The sequence below is a fragment of the Lepus europaeus genome, chromosome 19 (genome assembly GCF_033115175.1).
Source record: "Lepus europaeus isolate LE1 chromosome 19, mLepTim1.pri, whole genome shotgun sequence".
Classification (NCBI taxonomy): Eukaryota; Metazoa; Chordata; class Mammalia; order Lagomorpha; family Leporidae; genus Lepus; species Lepus europaeus.
Window position 1 is genome coordinate 15,097,495 of NC_084845.1, and position 12,168 is coordinate 15,109,662.

The 12,168-nt window shown below is 57.8% G+C and overlaps 2 protein-coding genes across 2 annotated transcripts; one reads left to right on the plus strand and one right to left on the minus strand.

The window, feature by feature from the left end:
- The first annotated feature begins 6,794 nt into the window (after positions 1-6,794).
- Positions 6,795-9,334, plus strand: TYROBP (transmembrane immune signaling adaptor TYROBP). The gene is made up of 5 exons (XM_062177047.1): positions 6,795-6,921; positions 7,283-7,309; positions 7,475-7,609; positions 7,794-7,837; positions 9,153-9,334. The coding sequence occupies exons 1-5, from the start codon at positions 6,861-6,863 to the stop codon at positions 9,216-9,218; spliced, it is 333 nt and encodes a 110-aa protein (XP_062033031.1). The 5' UTR covers positions 6,795-6,860; the 3' UTR covers positions 9,219-9,334.
- A 163-nt stretch (positions 9,335-9,497) lies between these two features.
- HCST (hematopoietic cell signal transducer) lies at positions 9,498-11,348 on the minus strand. The gene is made up of 4 exons (XM_062177423.1): positions 11,265-11,348; positions 10,862-10,885; positions 9,849-9,980; positions 9,498-9,632 (listed from the first exon to the last, which is right to left on the minus strand). The coding sequence occupies exons 1-4, from the start codon at positions 11,305-11,307 to the stop codon at positions 9,592-9,594; spliced, it is 240 nt and encodes a 79-aa protein (XP_062033407.1). The 5' UTR covers positions 11,308-11,348; the 3' UTR covers positions 9,498-9,591.
- Between the last annotated feature and the right edge of the window lie 820 nt (positions 11,349-12,168).

The following is a 12,168-nucleotide window of genomic DNA, read 5'->3' on the forward strand; positions in this document are numbered from 1 at the left end:
GCATGTGTTGGCTTAATCCACTGCACCACAGCGTCAGCCACTCCATTGCATTCTTGGTCAAAGCAATTCACAAGGCCAGCTCAGATGAAGTGGGAGGCGGGGCGGGTAGAGTAATCTCTCCACCTTTTGATGAGAGGGCCGTAGGGAGCAAACATTCTTGGTGACCATCTTGGGAGACTGCCTGTCCCGAGTGGCCTAAAAAAAAGGTAGAAGTCTCTCACATAACAGTCTAAGGCTGCTGTGACCCTGAAATCGTGGACAAAATTCCTCTCTCGTTGCTTAACAGCAAGCTTCCTGTAGCTACTCAACACACAGCCCATAATGCTTTGTCTACCTGTCACACGGTCACCTGCAACTGTAATAGTTGCTTTAGCTAAAAGGTCTGCTGAGCTGTCTTCCCAGGGTCCCTGATAAAACTGGACAGAACTGGCTGCAGCCAACCTTACAGGTGAAGCCTGCGCAGATTGGCTCAGACTAACCAGAGAGCCCCCGTGGGCTTTGTCACAGAGCTGGGTTCTACACCTCCTGGCTCGGGAGACGCCTTGGAGCCTGTGACACGTGTGAAGGCACCATCTGTCAAGGCGTTCGCTCAAAGTGATACAGGGGGAGTAGGTAGGAAGTTAGGTGAGCTGGGAGGTTTTCCCACAACTTGTGTCTCTGCCGCCGGGTGCTGTAACTCCACCCCCTTACACGTCAATCCAGCACACCCGCTCTCCCAGGATGCACCTGTGTCTCATCAAAGGCTGGGAGGGAGGGGACGCCACGATGGCCTCTTGGGAGTTAAACTCCATGGGAGATGCCATGAAACTCCCTGAAAAACCTCACTCACACTAAACCGCACCCAAACTCCACCCTGTTTGTGTGGTCAATCAGAGGACCACTCTGACCCCATACAAGGCGCGGCTGCCCCGGGGGAGCGGGCCTCTCGGCTTTGTGCCCATCTTCGTGGCCATCTTCTGGCTTCTTCTCCCACGTTCTCCTTTCTCTGGCCTCTCATGGCAGGTGCGTCTCCTCGTGGGGTGGCCCACACTCACACGTGAATGTATTCTCACTCTCCCACTTTAAATAAATCCTGCTCTCATTTTTGCACCACATTTATGTCTCCACTTTGAATTCTTGTCTCCTGTGGGGGCAGGAACTTGGAATAAGAACCAGGAACCATATTTCCCGTAACAAAAGGACTCTCCCCCCACCCCTTTCCTGAGCACCTATGGTGTTCCGGTCACTTTACTGCACCCAGTGCTGCCCCATTACTGTAACCCCATAAATTCCCAAAGCCCTCTCGGTCTGGGGAGATTGGTTTGGGCTTCGTACTGACCTACTCCTTTATCCTGCAGGTCCACAGTTAATGATAAATGTTCTCTTTTACAGAAGCTGAGTTCAGTGGTTTTACCCCGGTCACCATGTGCACCGCTTGGAGGACGTGCCTCTGATAACTCCTCCAAGGCAATGGGCCTAGCTCTGTCTGTCTGTGCTTCTCATCCTTACACGTGTTGCCTTCATTTGCTTGTCCCAAGGTATCCCCTCACACCTTCAAATTACAGCTGCAGTAGGGCAGGCATTGAGCACCGCAGTTGAGATGCCGCGTGGACGCCTGCATCCCGTGTCAGAGGCTGGTTTCCGTCCTGGCTCCTCTGCTTCCAGCCCAGCTTTCTTTTTTTATTTAAAAAAAAAATTTTTTTTTTGACAGGCAGAGTGGATAGTGAGAGAGAGAGAGACAGAGAGAAAGGTCTTCCTTTTGCCGTTGGTTCACCCTCCAATGGCCGCTGCAGCCGGCGCATCTCGCTGATCTGAAGCCAGGAGCCAGGTGCCTCCTCCTGGTCTCCCATGCGGGTGCAGGGCCCAAGGACTTGGGCCATCCTCCACTGCCTTCCCGGGCCATAGCAGAGAGCTGGCCTGGAAGAGGGGCAACCGGGACAGAATCCGGCGCCCCAACCGGGACTAGAACCCGGGTGCTGGTGCCGCAAGGCGGAGGATTAGCCTGTTAAGCCGCTGCGCCGGCCTCCAGCCCAGCTTTCCGCTCATGCTCGCCCTGGGAGGCAGAAGATGATGATGGCTCAAGGACTCGAGTCCCTGCCACCCGTGTGGGACACCGGGATTGGGTTCCTGGCTCCTGGCTGCAGCTTATGGCAGTACTGACTGTGGGGGCATTTGGGGGTGACCCAGTGGACAGAAGTTCTTTGTCTCTTTCTCTGTTTCTCTACCTTTCAGGTAAAATGAAAATAAATACATTTTAAACATTTTTAAAAAAATTCCAGCTAGTGGGAAAATCAAAGGCTATGACCGATAAACCGTTCAGCTCACTTCCCAGACCATCTGTCAGCCGGAGCGAAGTTGCGCGGCCACTCTAAATGCAAATGAAGCTGGAAAATATGGGCTTTGGTCCAGTGTCCCTAGGCCCTGCTACAAATTCTGTGGCAGAGGGGCAACAGCATATTGGGGAGCGCTAACATTCTTTATTTTTCAATTTTTAGAATTGCGGCAAAATACACACAACAACATGTAGCATCTTAATCATTTTTAGGAGTACAGTTGTTTGGTGATATGAAATGGATTCATAATATTGTGCAGCCATCCCGCCATCCATCTCCGGAACCCTTCTCCTCGTGTAAAACTGAAACTCAGTCCCCATTCATCACATTTTCCCCACCCCCTTCTCCCAGAAGCCCCTGGCAACCACAGTTCTATTGTCTGTTTCCATGGACTTGACTGAGTGTCTCATATAAGTGGAATCACACAGTACAAGGTTCTGGCCTTCCTATCCGCCCCGTGGTTAATTCAGGGAGATACAGCGCATCTCTGGAATGTTCCTCAGCTTCTTCAGAGCTCAGGAGCCAGGGGTAATTTAACCCCGAGCCAGTTAGTCCCAGATCCAAAGAATCCAGGTGAGCATATGTGAGCATATGTGAGCTGGGTACGTGCCAATGACCAAGACAGAAAAGTCCCTGTTCTCGCGGAGTTTCCATTCCGTAGGAAATGGCAGACAGCAAAACTGGGAATACGTAAGTCAGATTTTCAGATGTGACAAACACTAGGGCGAAAACGAAACCAGAGTGTGGCCAAGTGACCTAAGCAGTGGTGGCCAGGGGAGGCCTCTGTGAGAATGAACTTTGCACTGAGACCTGGAGGGTGCCGAGGGGCCAGGGACAGCAAGACTTTGGGGAAAACAGCTCAGATGGGGCATCTTGGCTTGTCTGCTACTGCGAGAGCAGAAGGCCACAGGCGGGCAATTCGTCAACAGTGGAAGTTTGCTGGGCTCCACGATCCTGGAGCCTGGGGAATCCAAGGGCAGGATGCCGTCATCGTGCAAGTACCTCTGTGCTGGTCCTGATGTGGCAGGGGGCGAACGAGCCCGGGGGAGACGGAGAGGGAGTATCAGGCCGGCTTTCGGGCAGAAGCTAAGTGACGCACTCCTGGAACAATGGCAGGTCTCACACGGGCCATCGTTGTTCCTACTACGAAGCATACTGGCAGGAGAGTGGACTCAGGAGCCAGTGTCCCACCCAGATATTCTGATGTGGGATACGGGCACCCTCACTACCAGTCTGTCCAACCCTAATCACTTCTTCTCAAAGGTCCCATCTGTTCATATGTTACAGGGAAATTAGACTTCAACCTGAGTTTTGGAGGGGCTACCCCAACCATAGCACTGGGAGGGCAGCGAGTGCAAAGGCCCTGAGGTGAGGGTGAGCATGGATTACCCAAGCAGCAGCCAGGACACCCAGGCAGTGAGTAAGTGTGTGGTGCACTCAGTGAGGGGAAGAGTGGCAGGAAGTGAGGACAGAGAGGTGGGCCTGCTTACGACTTCGCGTGAATGAGTCTTTTTAAATTTCTTTTGGGTAAATAGGTAGAAGCAGAAATTCTGGATCTCCGGCTAGATGACTATTTAAGTTTCCAATAAAGCACCCAGTTGTTTTCCAAAGAGGTTTTTCTCTTTGCCATTATGTAGCATAGGAGAATTCCACCTGCTCCACACCCCTGCTGACACTCGGTAGAATCAGTCTTTGTCAGCAGTCACTCCAGTGGGTGTGTCTGATACCCAGACACACCGTGGCTTTCCCTTGTATTTCTCTAGTGGCCAGTGATGTTGAGCACTTCCTCATATACGGACTGGCCACCTGTGTCTCATCCTCTATGACGTGTCTGCTCAAAAATTGGGGGGCTGTTAAAAAAATTAGGTTTTTAAAAATTCTTTTATTTATTTATTTATTTATTTATTGACAGGTAGAGTTAGACAGTGAGAGAGAGAGACAGAGAGAAAGGTCTTCCTTCTGTTGGTTCACCCCCCAAATGGCCGCTACGGCTGGTGCTGCGCCGATCTGAAGCCAGGAGCCAGGTGCTTCCTCCTGGTCTCCCATGGGGTGCAGGGCCCAAGCACTTGGGCCATCATCCACTGCCTTCCCAGGCCTCAGCAGAGAGCTGGACTGGAAGAGGAGCAATCGGGACAGAACCGGTGCCCCAACCAGGACTAGAACCTGGGGTGCTGGTGCCGCAGGCGGAGGATTAGCCTAGTGAGCCACGGCGCTGGCCTAATTCTTTTAATTCTTAATTTTCCTTTGATTTGAAAGACAGAGAGCCAAAGGGAGATCTTCCATCTGCTGGCTCACTCCTCAAACGCCTGCAGCGGCTGGGACTGGGCCAGGCCAAAGCCAGGAGCCTTGGAACTCCCTCTCTATCTCCATAGCAACTGGAGCCACAACACAGAGGTGCTCCAGGGAGGTCGGGGGCTTCCCAAGCACCATCTTGACCACTCTGCCAAATGCCTGCCCCTGTCTGATTTTCCTAAAAACAAAACAACACAACACAACCCCTCTTTGTCTGGCAACTGTGGGGCGTTTGGGCTGTGCAGCGACAGAAATGGCAGCCAGGGGAGCGGGGAGGGCAGGTGCCTTCACAGAGAGCCAAGCCCGTGTCTGGGAAAGGCCTTCCCCAAGCCGTGGCCCGATGCCAGCAGACTGAGACGCTGCAGATCCTGGGCGGAGACCCCCAGCCCAGCCCCCTGGAGCAATGCCCTCCACGCCGTCCTCTCCTTCACCGCCCGGCCCAGACACCAATCTGGCCTGCACGCCTCTGTGGTCTGCAGGAACACAGCGGTACAGATTGCAAAAGGATTGCAACACCTCTCGTCCGCCACCACCCAGCCTCTTCCCTCGCATTGCTTTCCCTTCCCCATATCCCAGCTACTAAACGGGGCTCCAGTACCCCCCTCCCTCCCCCGCCCTGGCCACATCTGTCCTGATTGGACGGTGCCCCGATGTCCTGGCCGCTAGGTCGAGTATCTTCCGGGGACAGCTCTGGTCTGGTGGGAGGTGGCAGCTGGGGACCCAGTGGCTGGTGCTGCGGGGTGGAGGGAGGGGTCTTATCCAGATGAACGCAGGGCTGGGTGCTCGTAGGACAGCAGCGGTGACGATGATGATGAAGATCATTTCTTGAGCACACGTGACGCGCCACTCACTGTTTTCTTACACTTCCCCACACACTTACCATAAACCGGACCAGTGCAGTAGCCTGGGGCCCTCCTCCCGCCCCTGCTCCCCCTGCCCACAGCCAGAAGGACCCTGAACCCAGAGTTGTGGCAGCGCCAGACTTCCAGTCGCCTCCCCTCCCGCACCAGCCACCCAGTGTCTGTCTCATGACAGTCCAATTTCCCCTTTCCTGAGCGCAGCCCTGGGGAGCGGCTGCCATGACGTACGGGTGGGGGAGGGCTCATCCCCAGCACTCTAACCTCAGGTTCCTCCTTCCTCCACCCCAGTTTGTGTTCCTGCTGGGGGGTCAAAGACCCTGCCTCCTCTCTCCCTCTGGCCTCACTTTCTGCCACTTCCTCACCCTGCAGGGAAGCCCCCCACCTGCCGAGCCTGGAGCCCCTGCTCCTGTCTACACCGTCTTTCTCCTCCTTGCTGTTGTCTTCTTCCCCATTGCTCATCCTTTCTTTTTCTTTCTCCTTAAGAATCAAAACTCTGTCTTTGGGTCCTGGGTTCCACTTCCGCCTTGGCAAGCACAAATGGGCATGATAAGAAGCGATTTAATACTTGGGATGGAGTGCCTGCACTAGGGCCACATGCAAAGGGCTCCTTAAAAATTTTATTTATTTGAAAGGCAGAGTTGGTGGGGGTGGGGAGAGAGGGAAAGAGAGAGAGAGAGATCTTCCATGCCCTGGCTCACTCCCCAAAGGGCCACAACGGTCAGGGCTGGGCGAGGTGGAAGCCAGGAGCTTCTTCCGGGTCTCCCACGTGGATGGCAGGGCCATCCTCTGCTCCTTTCCCATGCGCGTTAGCAGGGAGCTGTGACCTGGTGCTCATATGGGAAGCCAGCGGTCACAGGTGCCAGCTTAAACCCTAAACCCGCCATGCCGCGACATGGCTCCCTCTTGATATGCCATGACCATCACAAGATCGCGATGATTAAAGAGTAGTAATTAAAACTGATGCTTCATGAAAAGCTGACCGGCCCCAGCCTGTTCTAGGAACGCTGCTTCGCATAAGCCCCACAACCACACGGCAAAGTAGGTACAGCTTTCCTAACAGCCCAGAAAGGTGGAGCTCAGTGGCCTGAGGTCGTCCGGCCGTGGGGAGGCAGAGCTGGCTCCAGCCCTAGCCACTGACCCTCCTGTTGCCATGGCACCGACACCGGGCTGGGGATGGAGGTTGAGGATTGACACGGGCACCTGAGCTTGTCGTGTCCGGCCCCGGGCTGTCTGGGCCCGATTCTTTCTGCTGTTCTCTGTCTCTGTCCCTCCTCCTTCCCCACTGTCCCCTCCTCCTCTGCCACCGCCCGCCTCAGACTTCCTCCTTCGCTTGGTTGGACGCTACGCCTCATCCCGCTGGCCCTCGGACGGTCGTGTCCAGTCGCATGCTGGTGTCATGGGGGGCCTGGAAAGCTCCGGCAGGCTCCTGTTCCTGCCTCTCCTTCTGACCGTGGGGGGTGAGTTGGGGGCTCCTGCAGCTGTCTCCTGAGTTTTGGGGGAAGAAGCAGGGAGCAGGGTGGAGCGAGAGAACCAAAGGGGGGGGGGTTGGATTGGAGCAGGTTCTCAGCCCCCCAAAGCCTGAGGGTCTTTACTGAGCCACAGCCCCCAAGATTCGGTTTCCTGTGGAAAGCAGGGGAGGAGACATCCGAGTTGTTGCAGCAAGACAAGGCCCTGTAGAGGTAAAACCCTTCCATGGCCCTGACGCCAGCCTGCCGAGTCCCGCCAGGCGTTGCTCCTCCCACCCCCCACCCCCAGCCTCCAGACCTGCACTCCAGTCACAGCTCGCTGCCTCAGTTTACCTTCTTTTTCCCTCCTCAGGTCTCAGCCCTGTCCAGGCCCAGAGCGGTAGGTCTAGCCCTTACAATCCCTCTTCCTACCTCCCAAAGACTTCCCCCTCTCTGCCCCCTCCCCAGTCTTCCAGGGCCTCCCTCTGCTGACGCCCACCCCCCAGTTCCCAACCCCACACTGACCTCCTCCCCACCCCCACCCCTGCCGTGTGCTGATTCTCAGAGTGCACCTGCTCCTCCTTGAGTGCGGGGGCGCTGGCGGGGATCGTGCTGGCGGACCTGGTGTTGACCCTGCTCATCGCCCTGGCTGTGTACTCGCTCGGCCGGCTGGTCCCTCGCGGCCGAGGGGCTGTGGATGGTGAGTGGGACAGGCAGGGGTGGCCTGGGGCACTCTGAGCACTGGCCTGGTGGTGTTCTTGGTGGGGCAGGCTAAGGGCCTGTTCACCGGCGTAAAGGGGTGGTGATGGAGGCTCCAAGGTGAGGACAACAGAATGGTCCCAATTCACTGTCCTGCCCGTCTTTTGCACCCTGCACCCCTGCAGTGACCCGGAAGCAGCGCATCACTGAGACCGAGTCACCTTATCAGGTAAGGAGCCAGGCAGGCCTCTTCCCCGAATCTCACTCCTGCCTAGCAGGCGTCTGCCCTATGTACCCCACATGCCCTCCGGGGGACCCCTGAAGCCACTTTTCTCCAAAGCTCCCCATGCCTAGAGGGCCAATGGGGCGTCTGTCCAAAACCGCATTACCTGATCCGCCCCGGCCTTGTGCTCAGCTGAACACTCACGGAGAGGAAGTCCAGCGATGGCTTTGCCTTTGTCGGGCAAGTTCAGGCCTTTGCAGCGGGCAGGCTTGAAGTCGTCCTGGAAAATCCCCGGCCCCAGGACACCCTGATTTCTGAGAGCCACTCTCAGGAGGTTGTCATGCAGCCCTTGTTTGGGAACTCAGGAGAGGGGAGCCCTACGATCGGGGGATTGTGTGTGTGTGTGTGGTGGTGGGGGGGGGGGGAATGCTATGTCCCCTTAAGAAGCTGATGGAAAAGTCCACTTCAGAAAAGTCCACACCAAGAATACACAGGTACATATGATCTAGGGGCCGTGTCCGTGACCTTGAACCCCTTCTTAGAAACTGTGGTGCGGACCGAGGCAGGGGCCATGCCTCCGCCTCCAACGCCTAAGCCAGCCTCCGAGACCCCGCCCGAGAAACGTGCACGCACAGACTGGTCTTCGTAGGCGATTTCAGGTTTCAGGGCTTCTGTCTGAGGCCGCCCCTTGCCCCACAGACTCCGCCCCCAAAAAACCCACTTGTGACCCCGCTCCGTGGAGTCAGGTGTGTGGTCTCCCGTGGCCTGCCTGGCGGCTCTGCCTCACGTGTGAATACAGCTTCCCCCTAAGAATCTCGAGTTTGGCTCGGGAAGAGCCGGCGGGCCTTGGTGGGCTTGAACTCAGGCTGTTCAGTGTGCCCGATGTGGGACCCGGCAGCACAGCGCACCTCTCAGCTGGGGAGACCGGCCAGAGTCAAATGAACAGACAGAAGTATTTTGGGACAAGTCATGAAGGAAAGAAAGCAAGCTGGTGTGACAGTGACTGGAGTGTAGGGGAAGGAACTAGAGACCAGGAAATTGAGAAATGCTTCTCTGAGGATGTGACGTGAGTTGAGACTTGAAGCTGGGGAAGGAGAGGGAACAGCATGTGCAAAGGCCCCGGGGCCTGGGGAGAGGGGGAGGGGAATACTGAATGGACTTGAATACAGACCAGATCTCCGCCATGGCTACGGTGCTGAAGAAGCTGCCAGGGCTCTGTGGGCCACTGGGAGAAGAGGGCCGGATTTTGTTTTGGGTTTATTAAGTGGGCCCGGTCCACGGATGGCTCCCAGGGTGTCCACTGATGGCCCCACCCCTTTAGGAGCTCCAGGGTCAGAGGTCAGATGTGTACAGCGACCTCAACACACAGAGGCAGTATTACAAATGAGCCCAAACCGCGACAGTCCACAACGGGACGCCTGGATCCAGTGCTTCCTGACGGCCACCCAGCACCCCAGCGTGCCCTCCCTGACACCTCTCCCCTCTGTTGCTGCCAAATAAACACGGAGCACAAAACTGCTGTGGCGTGATGGTGGGGGCCTGGGGTTGGGGGAGGGGGCCACGCGGGGACCTGACCTGCGTGGGCCTCGCACCCAGACACAGCTAAGTGGGAGGGCAGCTTTGGGAAACTTGAAATTCTCTGAGGAAGAATCAAACCAGAGGCATTTCAGTGGCTTTATTCCAATCGACAGTACGGAAAGGGCAGTGTCACGGGGCCAGGGTGAGAGGGCCAGAAGTCTAAGGTCGAAGTGGCAGGAGGGTCAGCCCCGGCCGGGCATGTTCACGTAGATTTTGCCATCCTCTGGGGGTAGGCAAGAGAGAGCTGAAGCCTGACCACCCACCACCGCCCCACATCCCCACCCCTGGGGGCCAGGGCTTTCCTTAGGGGTTCCCCCAGGCACCTCCCCCAGGGCTTCCCCAGCCCTGCCTCCAGGGCTTCCCCGGGAGTCCCATCCCTGGGACCCCCTCCCTAGGGACCCCACCCACACTCCTGGCCCCGCCCCTTCCCTGCCCTCACCTTGGGTGGGCCTGTGACGTGGGCGGGCGCACGCAAACACCACCCCCACAACCAGCAGCGACACGACGGCGTCAGCGGCCACAAGGCCTGCGAGGAGCGGCAGGGAGAGGGGCCCACATCCGGAACAGGAACCTGGAGGGGGGGGCCGAGTCGAGGAGGGGGCTGAGGGGGCGTTCTGGATCCCCAGGGCTGTGCTAGGCCACAGGGAGAAGGGAAGTTCCCCGCGGGGGCCGGGGAGCGCGGATTCCCTGGAGTTGCTCTTGGGGAAGATGGAGCCAGGGCACCCCAGGGCCCCCGGGCTGCGGGCGGGCACGTGGGGTACTCCCAAGGAGCGGCGGGGAGTGAGGGCGGAGGGGGGGGAGGAGGAGGAGGACGCCCACACCCATCTCCTTCCGAGGGACACTCAGCACCCCGCTGCTCGCTCGCAGCCGAGCCTCACTTCCCATCCTGCCCCAGACAACGCCACACCTTCCTGGAGACCACCAGGCGCGGCAGCCCCACCCCCAACCCCGCCTCCTTTGCATCTCTCGTCTGGCCCTGCCCTGAACACCACCCGCCTCCTAAGACAAGGCCGGCCCCCAGCCTTGGGGGGCAGACGGGGGGGGGGGGATCACTCTCAAGGTTACCCACACCCACACCGAGCGTGCGCGCCCCCTTGCCTTTCACGAAGCCCTGTTCTTTTCTCCCCAATCTGCAGCTCCTGGTTGTGTTCTTACATGCGGACAGACAACCTGACAGTCTAGCTGCAGGTCCCTCCGAGCCCAGGCGGTGCTCTCCATCCCCACAACATAATGGGGGGTGTCCCTGTCCCCCTAACAGAGCCACTGACTCCCTGGGGTTTGGGTTACCCAGAGAGCGCTGTAGGTCCTCTGGAGCCTCTGATTTGGGGAGAGCAGAGGAGCTGGTGGCGTGGAGAGCTGCTGCGGTGTGCTAGGAGCTCAGGCCAAGCGTTAGGGACCGAAGCCGCACACCTGACGGCGCGCCAGGGCCAAAGGGAGGGAGGGATGTCTCACCTGGGGCCGTCTGAGCTGCCGCCACTGTAGAGAGACAGAGCAGGTGGATGGGGGGGGGGGATCCTCAAAGCAGGGTGCAGGGAAGGTCCCTGAGATGTCTCCTGGACTCCAGGGAGGTTGAATGGGACAGGGGTGCCGAGTGGGAAGAGGAGCACCCAGCCACAGACCAGCGGCAGCGGCTCAGAGAGCCGGCAATCAGAGGGGGAGGGTGAACAGGCAGCTCCCACTCACCCCCAGCCCCCCCGCACTCCCCTAGCCTCCCAACCCCACTGGGACCCAGGCCAGGAAACTGAACTGGGTCTTTAGGAAAGGAAGGGCCCGCCCTTAGCACCCCACTGTTCAGATGTCACTTAAGACACCTTCTGCCAGCCCCCATCCCCACCCCTCAAACCACTCTCTTCACCTGGGAGGAAAAGCAGGAGCAGGATGTGGCCTGGAGGGACCATGGTGGGCTGGGGGCGGGCAGGGCCTGGTCAAGGCCCGTGTCCAGAGAGGTCTGGAGGAGCCGAGAGGGAGCGGATGTCACCCTGCTGGCACCAAGGCCACCCACTTCCTGTGTGTTTATCTGGGGTGTCCTTGTGACCGCCTTTGGGGAACAAGCTGGGGGGAGGGGAGGCGAGACAAGGGAGGCTGCTAGGACCAGCCAGGTGGGAGTGCAGGTGGGCCAGGAGGTGGGTGCTAGGGAGATTCTGGAACTATCCTGAAGGTGGAGCCAATGGGGTGGCTATGGCCAGGACTGAGAACCCTCCGGCAGGACCCAGGCTTCGGGCCCCAGCAAGAGAGGGGCGTCCGCTGACCCAGGGACCGGGCACCCAGCAAAGTGCTCCCCTGACGAAGTACATGACTTTAAGTGCCGAATGAATCCATGAAGCCCGCCCTGGGAGACAGGGAAGGGGATGTAAGAAAGGGAGCGATTCCAGCCCGCCTAGTACTCTCAGATACGGAACTGTCCTCTTATTTTTAAAAAAATGAGATAATTTAAAAAATTTAAAATTCATTTTTATCTATTTGAAAGGCAGCGAGAGAAAGAGAAAGAGAAAGAGAGAGAGAGAGAGAGAATGAATCACTTCCATCCCTGGCTCACTCCCTTGTCTGCCCACAACAGCCCAGGCTGGGTCAGAAGCTGGGGCCCAGTTGGGGTCTCCCATATGGGTGGCGGAGACCCAAGGACCTGAGGTGCGTGTTAGCAGGAAGCTGGAGCCAGTGACTCAAACGTAGATTGGATGCCACGCGACCCCTTAACGGGCAGAAGGCCAGCCCCAGGATCAGGGTGTCCGGACTCCCAGCCCCTCGCCGCCTAGGGCCCT